This window comes from Haematobia irritans, chromosome 3, assembly GCF_050003625.1.
Source record: "Haematobia irritans isolate KBUSLIRL chromosome 3, ASM5000362v1, whole genome shotgun sequence".
In the NCBI taxonomy this organism is placed as follows: domain Eukaryota; kingdom Metazoa; phylum Arthropoda; class Insecta; order Diptera; family Muscidae; genus Haematobia; species Haematobia irritans.
In genome coordinates, this window is record NC_134399.1 from 230,409,367 (window position 1) to 230,422,817 (window position 13,451).

The 13,451-nt window shown below is 35.0% G+C and overlaps 1 protein-coding gene across 1 annotated transcript in view; it reads right to left on the reverse strand.

Annotated features, from left to right (window-relative positions):
• Nucleotides 1-4,751: 4,751 nt before the first annotated feature.
• Nucleotides 4,752-13,451, reverse strand: part of Neto (Neuropilin and tolloid-like) — a 212,425-nt gene continuing 203,725 nt past the window's right edge. Inside the window, exons 11-13 of the mRNA XM_075298439.1 lie at nt 12,524-12,618; nt 12,197-12,427; nt 4,752-8,580 (exon numbers count right to left, since the gene is read on the reverse strand). Of these exons, the coding sequence (XP_075154554.1) occupies nt 7,914-8,580; nt 12,197-12,427; nt 12,524-12,618 (993 nt within the window). The 3' untranslated portion in view covers nt 4,752-7,913. The remainder of the gene's footprint in view (nt 8,581-12,196; nt 12,428-12,523; nt 12,619-13,451) is intronic.

Sequence of the window (13,451 nt, forward strand, 5' to 3'; positions counted from 1 at the left end):
CCAGCGTAATGGTGTGATTTCCCGGAGCTATTGAGTGATTCAAGCAATTGTGAATATGAATATGAATGTATTTTGGATGCCCATTACTCAATACACCATGTATCACTTGAATAGGGAGAGCTTTATGTACACGCTGCAAGCTTTGACATACTAACTATTGCAGCACTTGGAAAAGTTGACTGAGATAGTATATTAAAAATACTATCAAGGAGATTTAAAAGGAGATCAACTAATATGATCTCCTTTTTAAATCTCCATTGAGAAGGAAAATCTCCATTGGGGCTAATAAATTTAGGAAACCCTCCGCCAAGAATTTTTAGCAATCTTTAATCAAATTCTTGTCCTTTTTATAGGAGCGGTTATTTCTTAAAGTAAAAATTTTAAATATGTGATATAAAATGCATTAAGCAGATGAGCATCCAAGACATTTTTGCACGAAGTCCTTTTAACGTACCTTAATATATGGCCTATTGTTATAGATGCTTTATGGGATTATAGAAAGTGTTTTACGAAATGAATTTTCTCATCAGTACCCTTTATTGGACGATCTACTCATTTAAATTATTACCAATATTTCACAAATATAGTCATATTTGTGAAATATTGCGTACATTGAGCGACATTTACACAACTATATGTTGTGCATACAAAAAAAATGTCTACAAATGTCTAGAAGACATTTTTAACAAGTGAAAATTTCCCTTGGAGCAAATATGTTTTCACTACAAGCAAATGCAAAAGATCGATACATGAATTGCCATACATTTGGATTTATTTGCTTTGAAAGGAAACATTTTTGTCTAAAATTTCGATTCATTTCGTGTATAATATCTGTCTATCTGGTTTTGCTTAAAAATCCACCATAATTAAATTTAGCTCCTTGGTCCTTGGTTCAATGTAGTTTTTACTCGATACTCTTAAAATGTACTACACAGTTTTCCTAAATGTTGTGAAATTTAGCACAATATATTTTAATGTAACAACCTAATATGAAAAATCTTTCCATCAGACTTAAGCTGCTGCTTGCTATTTATGTGTAGTTTTAATCTGACGAAATTTATTTACGAATGTGGAATCTCTTTTGTTTTTAGAGTTCTGAAATGCTTGCAAACTCATTTTTACAAGATGTCTGCGATATACACCAAAATGTAGAGAAAACTTTGAATAGGCAACCCTAGCCATGGGATGTGTCGAAATTTAGGGCATATTTTCAGGCGCAATTACATATTCGTAATTATTAATAATTGAAGTTTGGAAGCTTTTACGGATTCGTATCTTTATATTAGAGGTGTGCACGTGAGTAATAGTTTACTCACGCTCACGCACACTCACGACTGAAAAATCATACTCACGCACGATATTTTTTTGGAGGACTCACGCTCACGCACACTCACGAAAAGAAAATTTGTACTCCCGCACGAAAACGTCGTGACTCACGAAAAATATTGTGACTCACGAATAATTTTATGATTAATTTACCTTACCGAAGTGTTTGAAAACATGAGCATTATTAAAATCGACAGTGTTATTGAACTCTTAACATCCCAGGTGTCACTAAAATTGTAATTGAATTTAACTCTTAAGCTTTTTATGTTGGCGAGCAGGAATATTTTCGTGAGTGTAATTCGTTACTCACGCACACTCACGAAGGTATTATTTTCGTGACTCACGCTCACGCACGACATTTTGGTTTGTAAATCACGCACACTCACGCTGTTGTCATGAGCGTGACTCACGACTCACGACTCACGCACGAATCACCAAAATTTTCGTGAGTCACGACAATTTCGTCGTGACTTTATTTTACTTCATGAAAATTATCATGTTTTAGTTAAAATTACTTCAATATGAGAACGTTTAAATCACTTTAAACCTTTTTGTGCACGTTAGTTAAATGAACTAAAAACCCCAAAGAAAAAGAGAAGAATTAGAAAAGAAAGAACAAGAAAATTCTTATAAAAAATACATTTATAAAATGAAATAAAAAAATAAATATGTCTAATAATTTTTTGTTTTTGAACTTGTCGAAAAATATTTTTTGTCATATCGGCGTTCTAAAACACATTTCCTTTCCTGGTGGGTTAACTGTTTTTGAGTGTACAATTTTGTGTTGGTCAGTGTTTTACCCTTCATCTGAAATCTATTTCCAAAAATGTCCATGCTACTCGTCACATCCAAATGTCGAAAACATTTAGTCATTCTTACACTTATGAAATATGATGCCCACAAAACTTTGTAACCTCATTCACGTAATTGCCAGATGTTGTAATCTGCTACTTATAATTACTTATTGACTTCGTCTCATTATGTGCTCCAAAAGAAAACTTTGGCATATTAGTCCTGTGAGTTGGATGCTCTTATGGTTGGCATTCTCATAATACAGCGTAAGCTTGTAGTAGGTCTTAATCACGAAAATTACTCATGAACTCATATTGGTGGAGTGGTCAAGTTAATAATGTGTTCATTGATATTTAATTAAACATTCAAAGTTCGAAGACTTGTTCGATGGCATCGCAGTGTGTAATTCCATAATGATGTGGTGGAAGGTAGAGGTCAATATTTGAACAAGAGAAATCCATTGAACTTTAATAAGTGATTGTTGCCGCAAATGGGTTTACATTGCATGCATATAAATTGCTGGCGTCCATGATATTTGAGTGGTTTGGGGGCAAGCCCTTACACTTTCATTTCTTTTTTCCCTCTCTCTCTCCTTTTTGTGGAAGTCCTGTTCGTCAGGAACAGTTTATTAAAGTGCCTTCATTGAACGATTATTGAAGGTGGAAGAGCAACTGTGAAGAAAAACTTTCATCTCTTCTATTAACTGAAATCAATATTGACATACGTTAAAGGAATGTTGTCCCTGCATACTGCATGATATGTAAACGATTTGGTTTTTCATCCTTTCTCTTTGTAAATTCAAGCGTGTGTTTTCACAAAAAAAGAAAGAAACAAAGCAGGTAACATCTGGTACAATATCTGTTATTACATGCAGTCGACATGGGACCTTCATTCACATAAAAACCTACAAACACAGATGACATAAACGGCATTGACATTGTCGCCATGGTATCCTTTCCCTTGGTCATATGCCTGTATTTGTGCCGACCAACAGTGACGAGTTGCTGACTATAAAGAGATTTAGATTTTTGTGTTTTGCGGAGAGAGCGGGCGGTCTTTGTGAAACATACACGAACATATATACAAACGACATTGTAACAATCAATGATTTCATCTTCCAACCATTAGTTTAGGGGGCCATTTATAACGGCAGCACATCGCCATAAAGGATAACAGTATCCAGCCAATTATATGCGGGATTGAAAAATTTCTAACGTCATGAAAGTAGACAAGAGGTCACAAGGCAAGAGATACCAATAACATTTTGGTGGTTTTGAAATATTTAGCAAAACACTAAAACTCTAATAATAATTAAATATAGTGAGATAATATAATAATATTTTATATAGGTTTTAATCAGAGAAAATATCGCCGAAACCCCTTTATAAGTTAAAACGGCGTTCGGGCACGGCTACGCGAAAAACACGTAGCTTATCTTTCACACAAATATGTCATATCACTGGACCTGTGCTTCACTAAAGCACGCTTGGCTAGTTCCAAAGATTTTGTCTTTACACCAATTACTTTGGTATTGCTTCCGATCCAAAGAAGCGAATCATTGAAGTAAAGACACCTCTAAGACACATTTGTCTTTTAAATTTGAGTTTTGTGTACTTGATTCTAGGAACTAATTTTTAATATAACATTTTTTTTAATTTGCTAGCAAAGTCCTTTAAAACGTATTAACGGCAAAGTCAGAACCGACATGAAGAAGAAATTATGTAATGTTTCAAGTAAAAAGGTCTTTAAAATAAAATCTTGAACAGCATGTCTTATTTTTGAACGCTTTTTTGCATTGTATACACAAAAAATTGTTTTTCTGGTTCAATCACGAAATTATTGATCCAATTAATTGTTTAATTGAAAAATTAATTGATCCAATTAAAAAATTAATTGATGCAATTAAAAAATTAATTGATTAATTTTTGTGATTGATTTTTGTTTCAATTAAAAAATTTGTTGAATCAATTAAATTTTTAATTGAATATTTTTTAAAACTCAAATAAAATTTTAATTGGAAAAATTTTCGTGAAATTTTTTTTCTGTGTATTCAAAGAACAAAAAATAAATAAATTAAAGACGATTTCATTTATTTTGAAGAATTCTTCTAAATTATTAATGCCAAGTTAGCTTACACACAAAAAAAAAATTCTGATTCAATCACGAAATTAATTGATCCAATGTCTTCAATCACGAAAATGATAGTATCAATCACAGTTTTAATTGGGCATAGAAAAAATCATTGATTAAAAAATTAAAAATTAAAAAATTTTCAATTAATTTTTTAATTGATTCAATTAAAAATTTAATTTATTTTGAATGCAAACCCCAATTAATTTTTTATTTAAAAAGGTAACTATTTTCAATTACTTTCTGAATTGGCTTAGAGTTTTTATTTGGATTAAGAAATGTTCATCACTTTTTTTAACTGACTTAGTCTTTTGAATTTGATTAAAAAGTTAATTGTATCAATTAATTTTTTAATTAAAAATTTAAAAATTTACAATCATTGACTTAATTAACTTAATGTTTCTATCTTGATTAAACAGTTAATTGTATAAATTAATTTATTAAATGAAAAAACACTCAACTTCAATTAACTTTTTAATTGGAAATATTCTGGTGATATTTTTTTCTGTGTAGTCAAACAAAATTTTCTGTCATTTTAAGATACCCAGTTTTAAATCGAATCACTTAAATATAATGATAAAATCACTTCATTGAAAAGTTTATCGACTTGTGGAAAAGGAAATAAATTTTATTTCAGAGAAATGAGCTAGTAGACGATTTTTTTCTAAAATAAAATAAAAGCAAGATTCGCATTCGTGTTTTAAAGACATGAAATCTTTGGACTCACGACAATATTGATTTCAGTGTACCTTGACTAATTCCCATTTATTATATTTTTACGTAAAACAACGAAAATCAAATTCCCCCTTTCATACCTTTTCATATTAGTGAAGATCAATGTTTCAAATTCGTCTGTCATAACAGTCGAATGATAACTTGTCCAAAAAATTTTAAAAACCAACTTTCACAAACTCGTCAAACACACAAATTTTGAAAAGTTTGCAGAATTATTGGTCTTTAATCCCACATTATATATTGGCTAACCCAAAATCATCCCCTGCTCTCTCAAAAAAAAAAAGTTTACTTGGATACAATTTTGACCTTACCTTTAGGATTTGGTATCGATTTCGAGCCACAAATGACGCTTCTTAAAAATAAAGACTATATACGGCGGGATCTATCTTTAGCTCTAATCTCTATAAAATTAAGATACAAAGCTCTTTTATAGAATTTTTATTCTGTGTTTGAAATATGTAAAGACATTTTTGGATAAGGACCATGGAACATTTTTGTCTCAAAAATAATTTTTCTTACCAAATATAAACATATTTGCCGAAATCAGATATATAATTTCCGAGACAATAAAATGGTTGCGACAAACATTTGCTCTTGAAGCATGTTTGAAGTGTTCATATTCATTCTCTGCGTGCAAAAGTTACTTCAAACTAAAAGACATTTTCTGCATTTCAAAACAAAGATGCAAACTTCTCAAAATTAATCTTAACCTATATTTTAGAATTTTTTATCTTTATCCCAAATATTGAACATTTCAGTTAATTTAAAGTTTATTTCTATAATCAAATTTTTGTTTTTCTTTACTTTAAGCAAAATTTGCCTTACTTGGAAACCATACGAAGGACGCAAATTTCAAAAATTTGTATACTGTATGTTAGTATTTCTTCTTACTTCTTATAGGGTCAACATTTTTGTTGTTGCTTGTCCCCTTTGTATAAAATTAGCAGCCCAGCAAAAAAAAAGCGTCGCCAAAAAAGTGGTGAAAATTTCCTTTTTTGATCCGGAAGTGGTGCAAAATTGACGCAGAAGCGATGATTTTAACACGGGCTTGTCATGGGACGGAAGTCCACCATTTCTATAGCCATTTTGCATCACTTCTTAAGATGTGATGCAAATCCAGTGTTTTGGATGTGAATTAGGAAATTTTGTGATATTTTGACGAATAAATAATTTTTAAAATTTTTTAAGATTTGTAATGCATTACATCGCGTGTCTGGAACGTTTGACATCAAATATTTTCAAAAATTCGCAATTTTCCTAGAAAGGATTTAATTTTTTTTTTGGGCAAAATTTAAATAATGTGCACTATTTTATTAATTCTTAATGTGCTTTTAACCTAATTGAAACCATAAAATTTAAAATTTCCCATTAAAAATATGAAAAAAGCGAGTTATAAAAAATTGACTCAAATGAACATCTTTGGGAGGACATTTTTGGAAGTGCTTTTAAAGTTGTGCCTTTAGAAGAATTTCCAAATTTTTTGCTGGGTGAAGAAAACTTGATTTTCGATACAAATAAGAAAATCTTTGATAAGAATAGCCCCAGATTTATGTCTATTTCCCATAGGAAGAATAAGTTGACATCAAATTTCGCATAGAGTGTTTCTGTTCGAGAGGTCCACTGTATTCCCTTTCATCTTACATTTTTCAAAATAATTGCCACGCTAAGCTAATGCCATTAAACTTTGACCTGTATAATCCAGTTTGTTATTATTTTCCTGTACTTGTTAAATTGAAAAGTAACTAGCTTTGCCATTCGAAGATACTTTAAGGATATGAAAATTTTTGCGTTTTCAATTCAAGCATCTCATTTTCGCTGTGCCATTCACTGTACCCTTATTACAATTTCACGCTATGTAGTGTACCACCCATTAGGAATAAATTCGATTAGCCTACAATATAACTTCTATGTATAGTTGGCTGAAAAACCAATTCAAACATCACAACAGGATACTGTCGATTGGTGGTGGTTGTGTTGTGTTGTGTGGTACAAAAATATGCTCCTGTTTGACGCATTCATAATGAATGGCGCAGTTTTCATCAACATGCACAAATAGTGAAAATTGATGGATGCTTCTCTCCACACACATACACACACGCTTCAATGCAATATATTCGTTTACACATGGATGTTTTGCTACTCACACTAAGCTGACGCCCTTCTCCTCAGGAACAAGGACACTATTGTGTGACACTACTTGTAGTCGTTCCCAGGGATATTGGTGGACACTGGCTTACAAATATGACACATGATGCAAATGGCGCCATTTTAGCTGCTTTGGCTGTCATCTGCCATGAGGCCAGTTACCGACTATACATCAAGTGTGGTATGTTGTGTTTGTCGGCTTTTTAGCATGACCCGTTTCCTGCTTTAGGCTAACACGGGAGACATGCTGAAACAGGCGAACGGAACATGACCAAACAAACATGTTACGCCAGGCCTACAAAACATGGATTGTGTGTTCAAAGGTCATGTCGCCGATAATTGCTGTGTAAATATTGACGGGGTGGAGGGTCATGACAAGGACCCCCAACTTACCCCACCATAGCTTCTCCACCTACCTAGGGTTTAATTGAGACGATTGATGACTTTTCACATGCCACTGTGGGTGGGTAAATCAGTAGGAGGACTGTAAGTGAGTCGCCAACTGTTCCGGGCTTCATCGAAGATTTCTATGTGAGAATGACATGAGGAATACCAACTAAATAAAGTTTCATGTAATGCCGAAGAACAGTTCCAATAATCCAGTCAAGGCAAATTGAGGCTTTGTCTAGACTTGGCAAAGAGGATGTTTGTTTACAACTAAGGTTCGAACGGGGATGAAGTTGAGGACATGAGTCTGGTCGTTGGTATAATGCAAGATTCTGTACAAATGTGTTTTGGTTTTTATTATTGTGCTGTGAGTGTTGTGGTATGGTGTTCCTTAATTGTCAATGGGATGTCATAATTATAACGTCCGGTGCCGAGTTTCTAATGTCGATGAACAACTTTGACTCATCAACTTTGCCTTGTTTATTTTTGGATGAAGAAGCAGTTCCTCCAGCTTGGCCAGACGTTGATGTTGGATCTCTGGCTCTCGCTGCACTGGATCCTGCTGATATGGCTGTAACTATCGTTGTGCCAGATGCTGGCAGATTGGTTATATGGGCTCCTGTCGACGAGGGATGATGGTGCTGTTCTTGTAAATGTTGGTGCTGATGTTGATGCTGATGACGTGGCAATGATTGTTTTTGCTGTTGCTGCTGCTGCTGCTGATGTTGGTGATGATGATGACAGATCTCCTGTGAAGGCCTGTGATGTAAGTGTCTGTGTTGTTGTTGTTGTTGTGGTGCTTGTATCATTGAAGCATGGTCTTGATTTGGTGGATGTTCGGCATCAATGGATCCCTGTGGCACTAGCATATTGCGCCTGGACAATGTAGATGGGGCTCCCATTGCAGATGCCATTGGAGTTGTGCCTGCCATATGTGCTGCATCATAGCCGAAAGTAGAAAATCGAGGTGGTGGTGGTACACCTTCTATGCTGCGATGTCCTCCAGCAACTGATGATGTTTTCGATTTCGAACGCATCAATGGAGCAGTTCCAAACAACGATTCCCTATTTAATGAAAAGGAAAATAGAATAAAAACATCCTTTAATCAATTGCTTTCATGTAGAATTAAAAATCAACGTGTATTTCTCTCATTCAGAATCAGCTTGTGATTATACCATAGCCTTTATCGAACACCATGACACAGTCGTCGAATGTCGGTTTTAAGTAACAATGATTCGTTAAAAATAATTCTGTAATGTACGATAATGTTGTACAGTAGAACAAAATGAAGGAAATGCGGAAATAATAAGTGGACATCAGATCTCTTTGAAATGTTGATATTGGTTCAATAAGACATCATTCTATAAATCGTTTGACAGACAGAGAATTTCTATTAAAACTATTCTTGTCTATTTTATAATGACCTTACATATTGGTATTATAATTAAGATGTTTCTTCGTATTGTTTCAAAGCGAAATCCGAAATATTCAAGTATTTTCACACCTGAAGAACTAATGTGTATGTTTTTATTGATACAACGTACGTCTTTCATCCAGACATTGGAAACAAGGGTTCATACAATGTTTAATTCTTATTCATACAACGTATAAGTGGCATCCAAACAATTAATAAGTTTCATTCATACAACGAATAATTTTCATTAATACAACACAGTAGCCTATCACTCTATGTACACGTAATTATTCGTTAATACTATAATTTGCAATCGTTATGCATTTGCAAGGCATAACGATTTCAAATTTTAGTATAAAGTGCGTATTCTGCGTTTTTAAGGCATAACGATTGCAAATTTTAATATAAAGTCCGTGGTCTGTTATGAAAGTTCGTCGTATGCTTTTTATCGAAAAATTGTGTTCAGCGACAAAGCTTATTGAATCAGAATTCTGAGTGACGATGAGCAAGAACCATTGCAGAAGTTAACAATGCATCCAGAAAGAGTCACAGATTGGTGGTGTTTATGGGCTGGACCGTACTTCTTCAAAGACCATACGAATCGTAACGTAACTGTGAATGGTAGGCGCTACGGTAAGAAGATAACCAACTTTTTTATACCCTACACCATAGGATGGGGGTATATTAACTTTGTCATTCCGTTTGTAACACATCGAAATATTGCTCTAAGACCCCATAAAGTAAATATATTCTGGGTCGTAGTAAAATTCTGAGTCGATCTGAGCATGTCCGTCAGTCTGTTGAAATCACGCTAACTTCCGAACGAAACAAGCTATCGACTTGAAACTTGGCACAAGTAGTTGTTATTGATGTAGGTCGGATGGTATTGCAGATGGGCCATATCGGTCCACTTTTACGTATAGCCCCCATATAAACGGACCCCCAAATTTGGCTTGCAGATCCTCTTAGAGAAGCAACTTCCATCCGATCTGGCTGAAATTTGGTACATGGTGTTAGTATATGGTCTCCAACAACCATGCAAAAATTCGTCCGCATCGGTCCATAATTATATATAGCCCCCATATAAACGGACCCCCAAATTTGGCTTGCAGACCCTCTAAGAGAAGCAACTTTCATCAGATCCGGCTGAAATTTGGTACATGGTGTTAGTATATAGGCTCTAACAACTATGCTAAAATTGGTCGAAATCGGTCCATAATTATATATAGCCCCCATATAAACCGATCTCCCTTGGAAGAGCAAAATTCATCCGATTCGATTGAAATTTGGTACGTGATGTTAGCATATGGTATCCAACAACTATGCAGAAATTGGTTCATATCAGTCCATAATTATATATAGCACCCATGTAAACCGATCCGCAGATTTGACCTCCAGTGCCTTTTGGAGAAGCAAAATTCATCCGATCTGGTTGAAATTTTGTACGTGGTGGTAGTATATGATATTTAACAACCATGCCAAAAGTGGTCCATATCAGTCTATAATCATATTTAGCCCCCATATAAACCGATCCCGAGATTTGGTTTTGGAGCCTCTTGGAGGAGCAAATTTCATCCGAGTCATTTGAAATTTGGTACATTGTGCCAGTATAAGGCCGTTAACAACCATGCCTAACTACGTCCATATCGGTCTATAGTTATATATAGTTATATATTTAGCCCCTATATAAACCGATCACGAGATTTGGTTTTGGAGCCTCTTGGAGGAGCAAATTTCATCCGAGTCAGTTGAAATTTGGTACATTGTGCCAGTATAAGGCCGTTAACAACCATGCCTAACTACGTCCATATCGGTCTATAGTTATATATAGCCCTCAGATAAATCGATCCCCAATCACACAAAAATTGGTCCATATCGATAATTGTATATAGCCCCCATAGGTTAGGTTAGGTTAGGTTAGGTGGCAACCCCATGTATCAGGCTCACTTAGACTATTCAGTCCATTTTGATACCACATTGGTGAACTTCTCTCTTATCACTGAGTGCTGCCCGATTCCATGTTCAGCTCAATGACAAGGGACCTCCTTTTTATAGCCAAGTCCGAACGGCGTTCCACATTGTAGTGAAACCACTTTGAGAAGCTTTGAAACACTCAGAAAAGACACCAGCATTACGGAGGTGGGATAATCCACCGCTGAAAAACTTTTTGGTGTTCGGTCGAAGCAGGAATCGAACCCACGACCTTGTATATGCAAGGCGGGCATGCTAACCATTGCACCAAGGTAGCTCCCCATAATAGCGACCCCCATGTTTCAATTCTGGCTCCCTACGTACCGTGCAAAAGTCCATATAGATTCGTAATTATTTGTAGACTTACATACCTTTTTGTCTAATATATACCACGTATGGACTAACTCACAATTTAGAAAACGATTTAAGATACCACAACCCAGGTAATTCGATTGTGGATGACAGTCTTTCGTAGAAGTTTCTACGCAATCCATGGTGGAGAGTGCATAAGATTCGGCCTGGCCGGACTTACGACCGTTTATACTTGTTTCAATCTTGACTTGTATGACATGTGGTTTCAACAAGACTGTACCACACCCCAAACAGCATGCGTAACAAAGGAGTTATTGAAAGGCTAGGTTCAGTGAACATTTTATTTAACGTTCGGGACCGGTCTACTGGCCGCTTAGATTGTGCGATTTAACGCCATCAGACTTATATTTGTGGGCTATGTTAAATCTTATGTCTATACAGAGGAGACGCATTGGAAGACAACATTGAAGCATTTATTAGTGAAATGTTGGAAAGAGTATGCCAAAATTGAACTAAGCAGGTGGTCCATTTGAGGTCAACATCTACATCTAATTAATATGAACCATACTATCGATTCATATAAAGATTTCATTCATTTCTGACTTTTATGTGTCTTAAAAAATCATCGAAATTAAAAAATCGTAATGTTCTTGTTAGTCTTCGTTGAATATTTCGTATCTTATGATTTCTTTTCACAATTTCATATCATTTATCGAAATAAATTCTTGATAATGCAGTGCTGATGTTGATACATTTCACGCATATGCTTAAAAAACGACAAAATTCTGTATCATACATGTCGTAATGATTGGTTTAATGTAATGGATGCCTTGACAAGCGAGCCATTATCAGTGAAAGAACTCAAGAGGCAGTAGTTTGCATAAAATTGTATTGCCATATTTTAACATTCATTTTTCCTCTCTCTCTCTCTCTCTCCCTCTATATCTGCCGTTCCTTAACTCTTGAGAACCATGGAAACTCACCTTGTTTGGCATGCCATATCACAGGGACCTGGAGGAACTACTTGCTCTGCCGTTGTCGTTGTGGAAGAGTCATCATTGCTGCAAAGGCTAGTTTGAACAATCATATCGTGTCGTCGTATGTGATGGGGTTCTTTTTCCTTGAAATTGCCTTTGGCTTGCAGTTCCATTTCACGATAATAGCGATTGGAAACATCATCGAGTATCTGTAAGGATGTTTGCGAATGTTTTTGCCTGTAATGACACAAATCAGTAAAAAAGTTATCATCGGCATTATTGGAAAAAATGTTAAAGGAAATAGCAAAGGGGGCTGATAATGTAGCGACATACCTGGGAGACATAATCGATATATTGTCACGAGAACGAGCTTTGGAATTTCGACCCATTTCATCAAGTTTGCTTTCCTTGGATTGCCGGACATGTTCCTGAAATAAGCAAGTAATTGATCTTTAAATCCTTTGTGGAGCAGGGAATTTAGTTAAACAAACATGTAGGTACTTCATAAAGGGATTTTTTTTAAAGAAATTTCAACAGAAACTTTGACAGGCCAATGTTCAATATCCTACATATTTGTTTGAGGTCTGTATGTCGGTCAATATAACTCCAGATTGAATTTCTGCTTACAACGTAATTTCGAAATCATAATACGACGATGAAACTGTAGACATGAAAACAATTTTTTTGTAATTTTGTTTTGTTTTTCAACAAAATTGATGACTGCTGAGATTCCGATCAGATATCCGATTAAGATGTACGTCGCAATGGCAAAGCAACAGATGGTACAATGAAGTAGAGTCAGCCCATTAAAAGCAAATCAGATTAGTTATGGCTCTACCCCCTGATTCTAAGAAAACCAGAATAATATGCTATAGTTGCTTAATGCTCAATGGGAGAAAGAGAGAGAGGGGGAGTCCAAAATTATAGCAATGTGACCGAATAAACAATGCCAATCGAAACCAATTGAAACATGATGATAATTTCAACAACAGCAACAGCAACGAAACTCAAGCAAAGGAATGTAAACAAAAGGAAACGAAACGAATCAATTTGAGAGCAAATCAATGTTCAATCTACATAAGTTTCAGTCACATCGATTACAACTATTTACACTCACTACCACGCAAAGTAACCGGAAACAGGAAACTAAAGAGAAAGATAAACGGAAATGGTAACAACTGAAAATTGTCTTGAGGTCGTGTATCAATGAAGAAGAAGTAGAAGTAGATGAAGCAAACGAATACCGAATTATGTGAGGCTT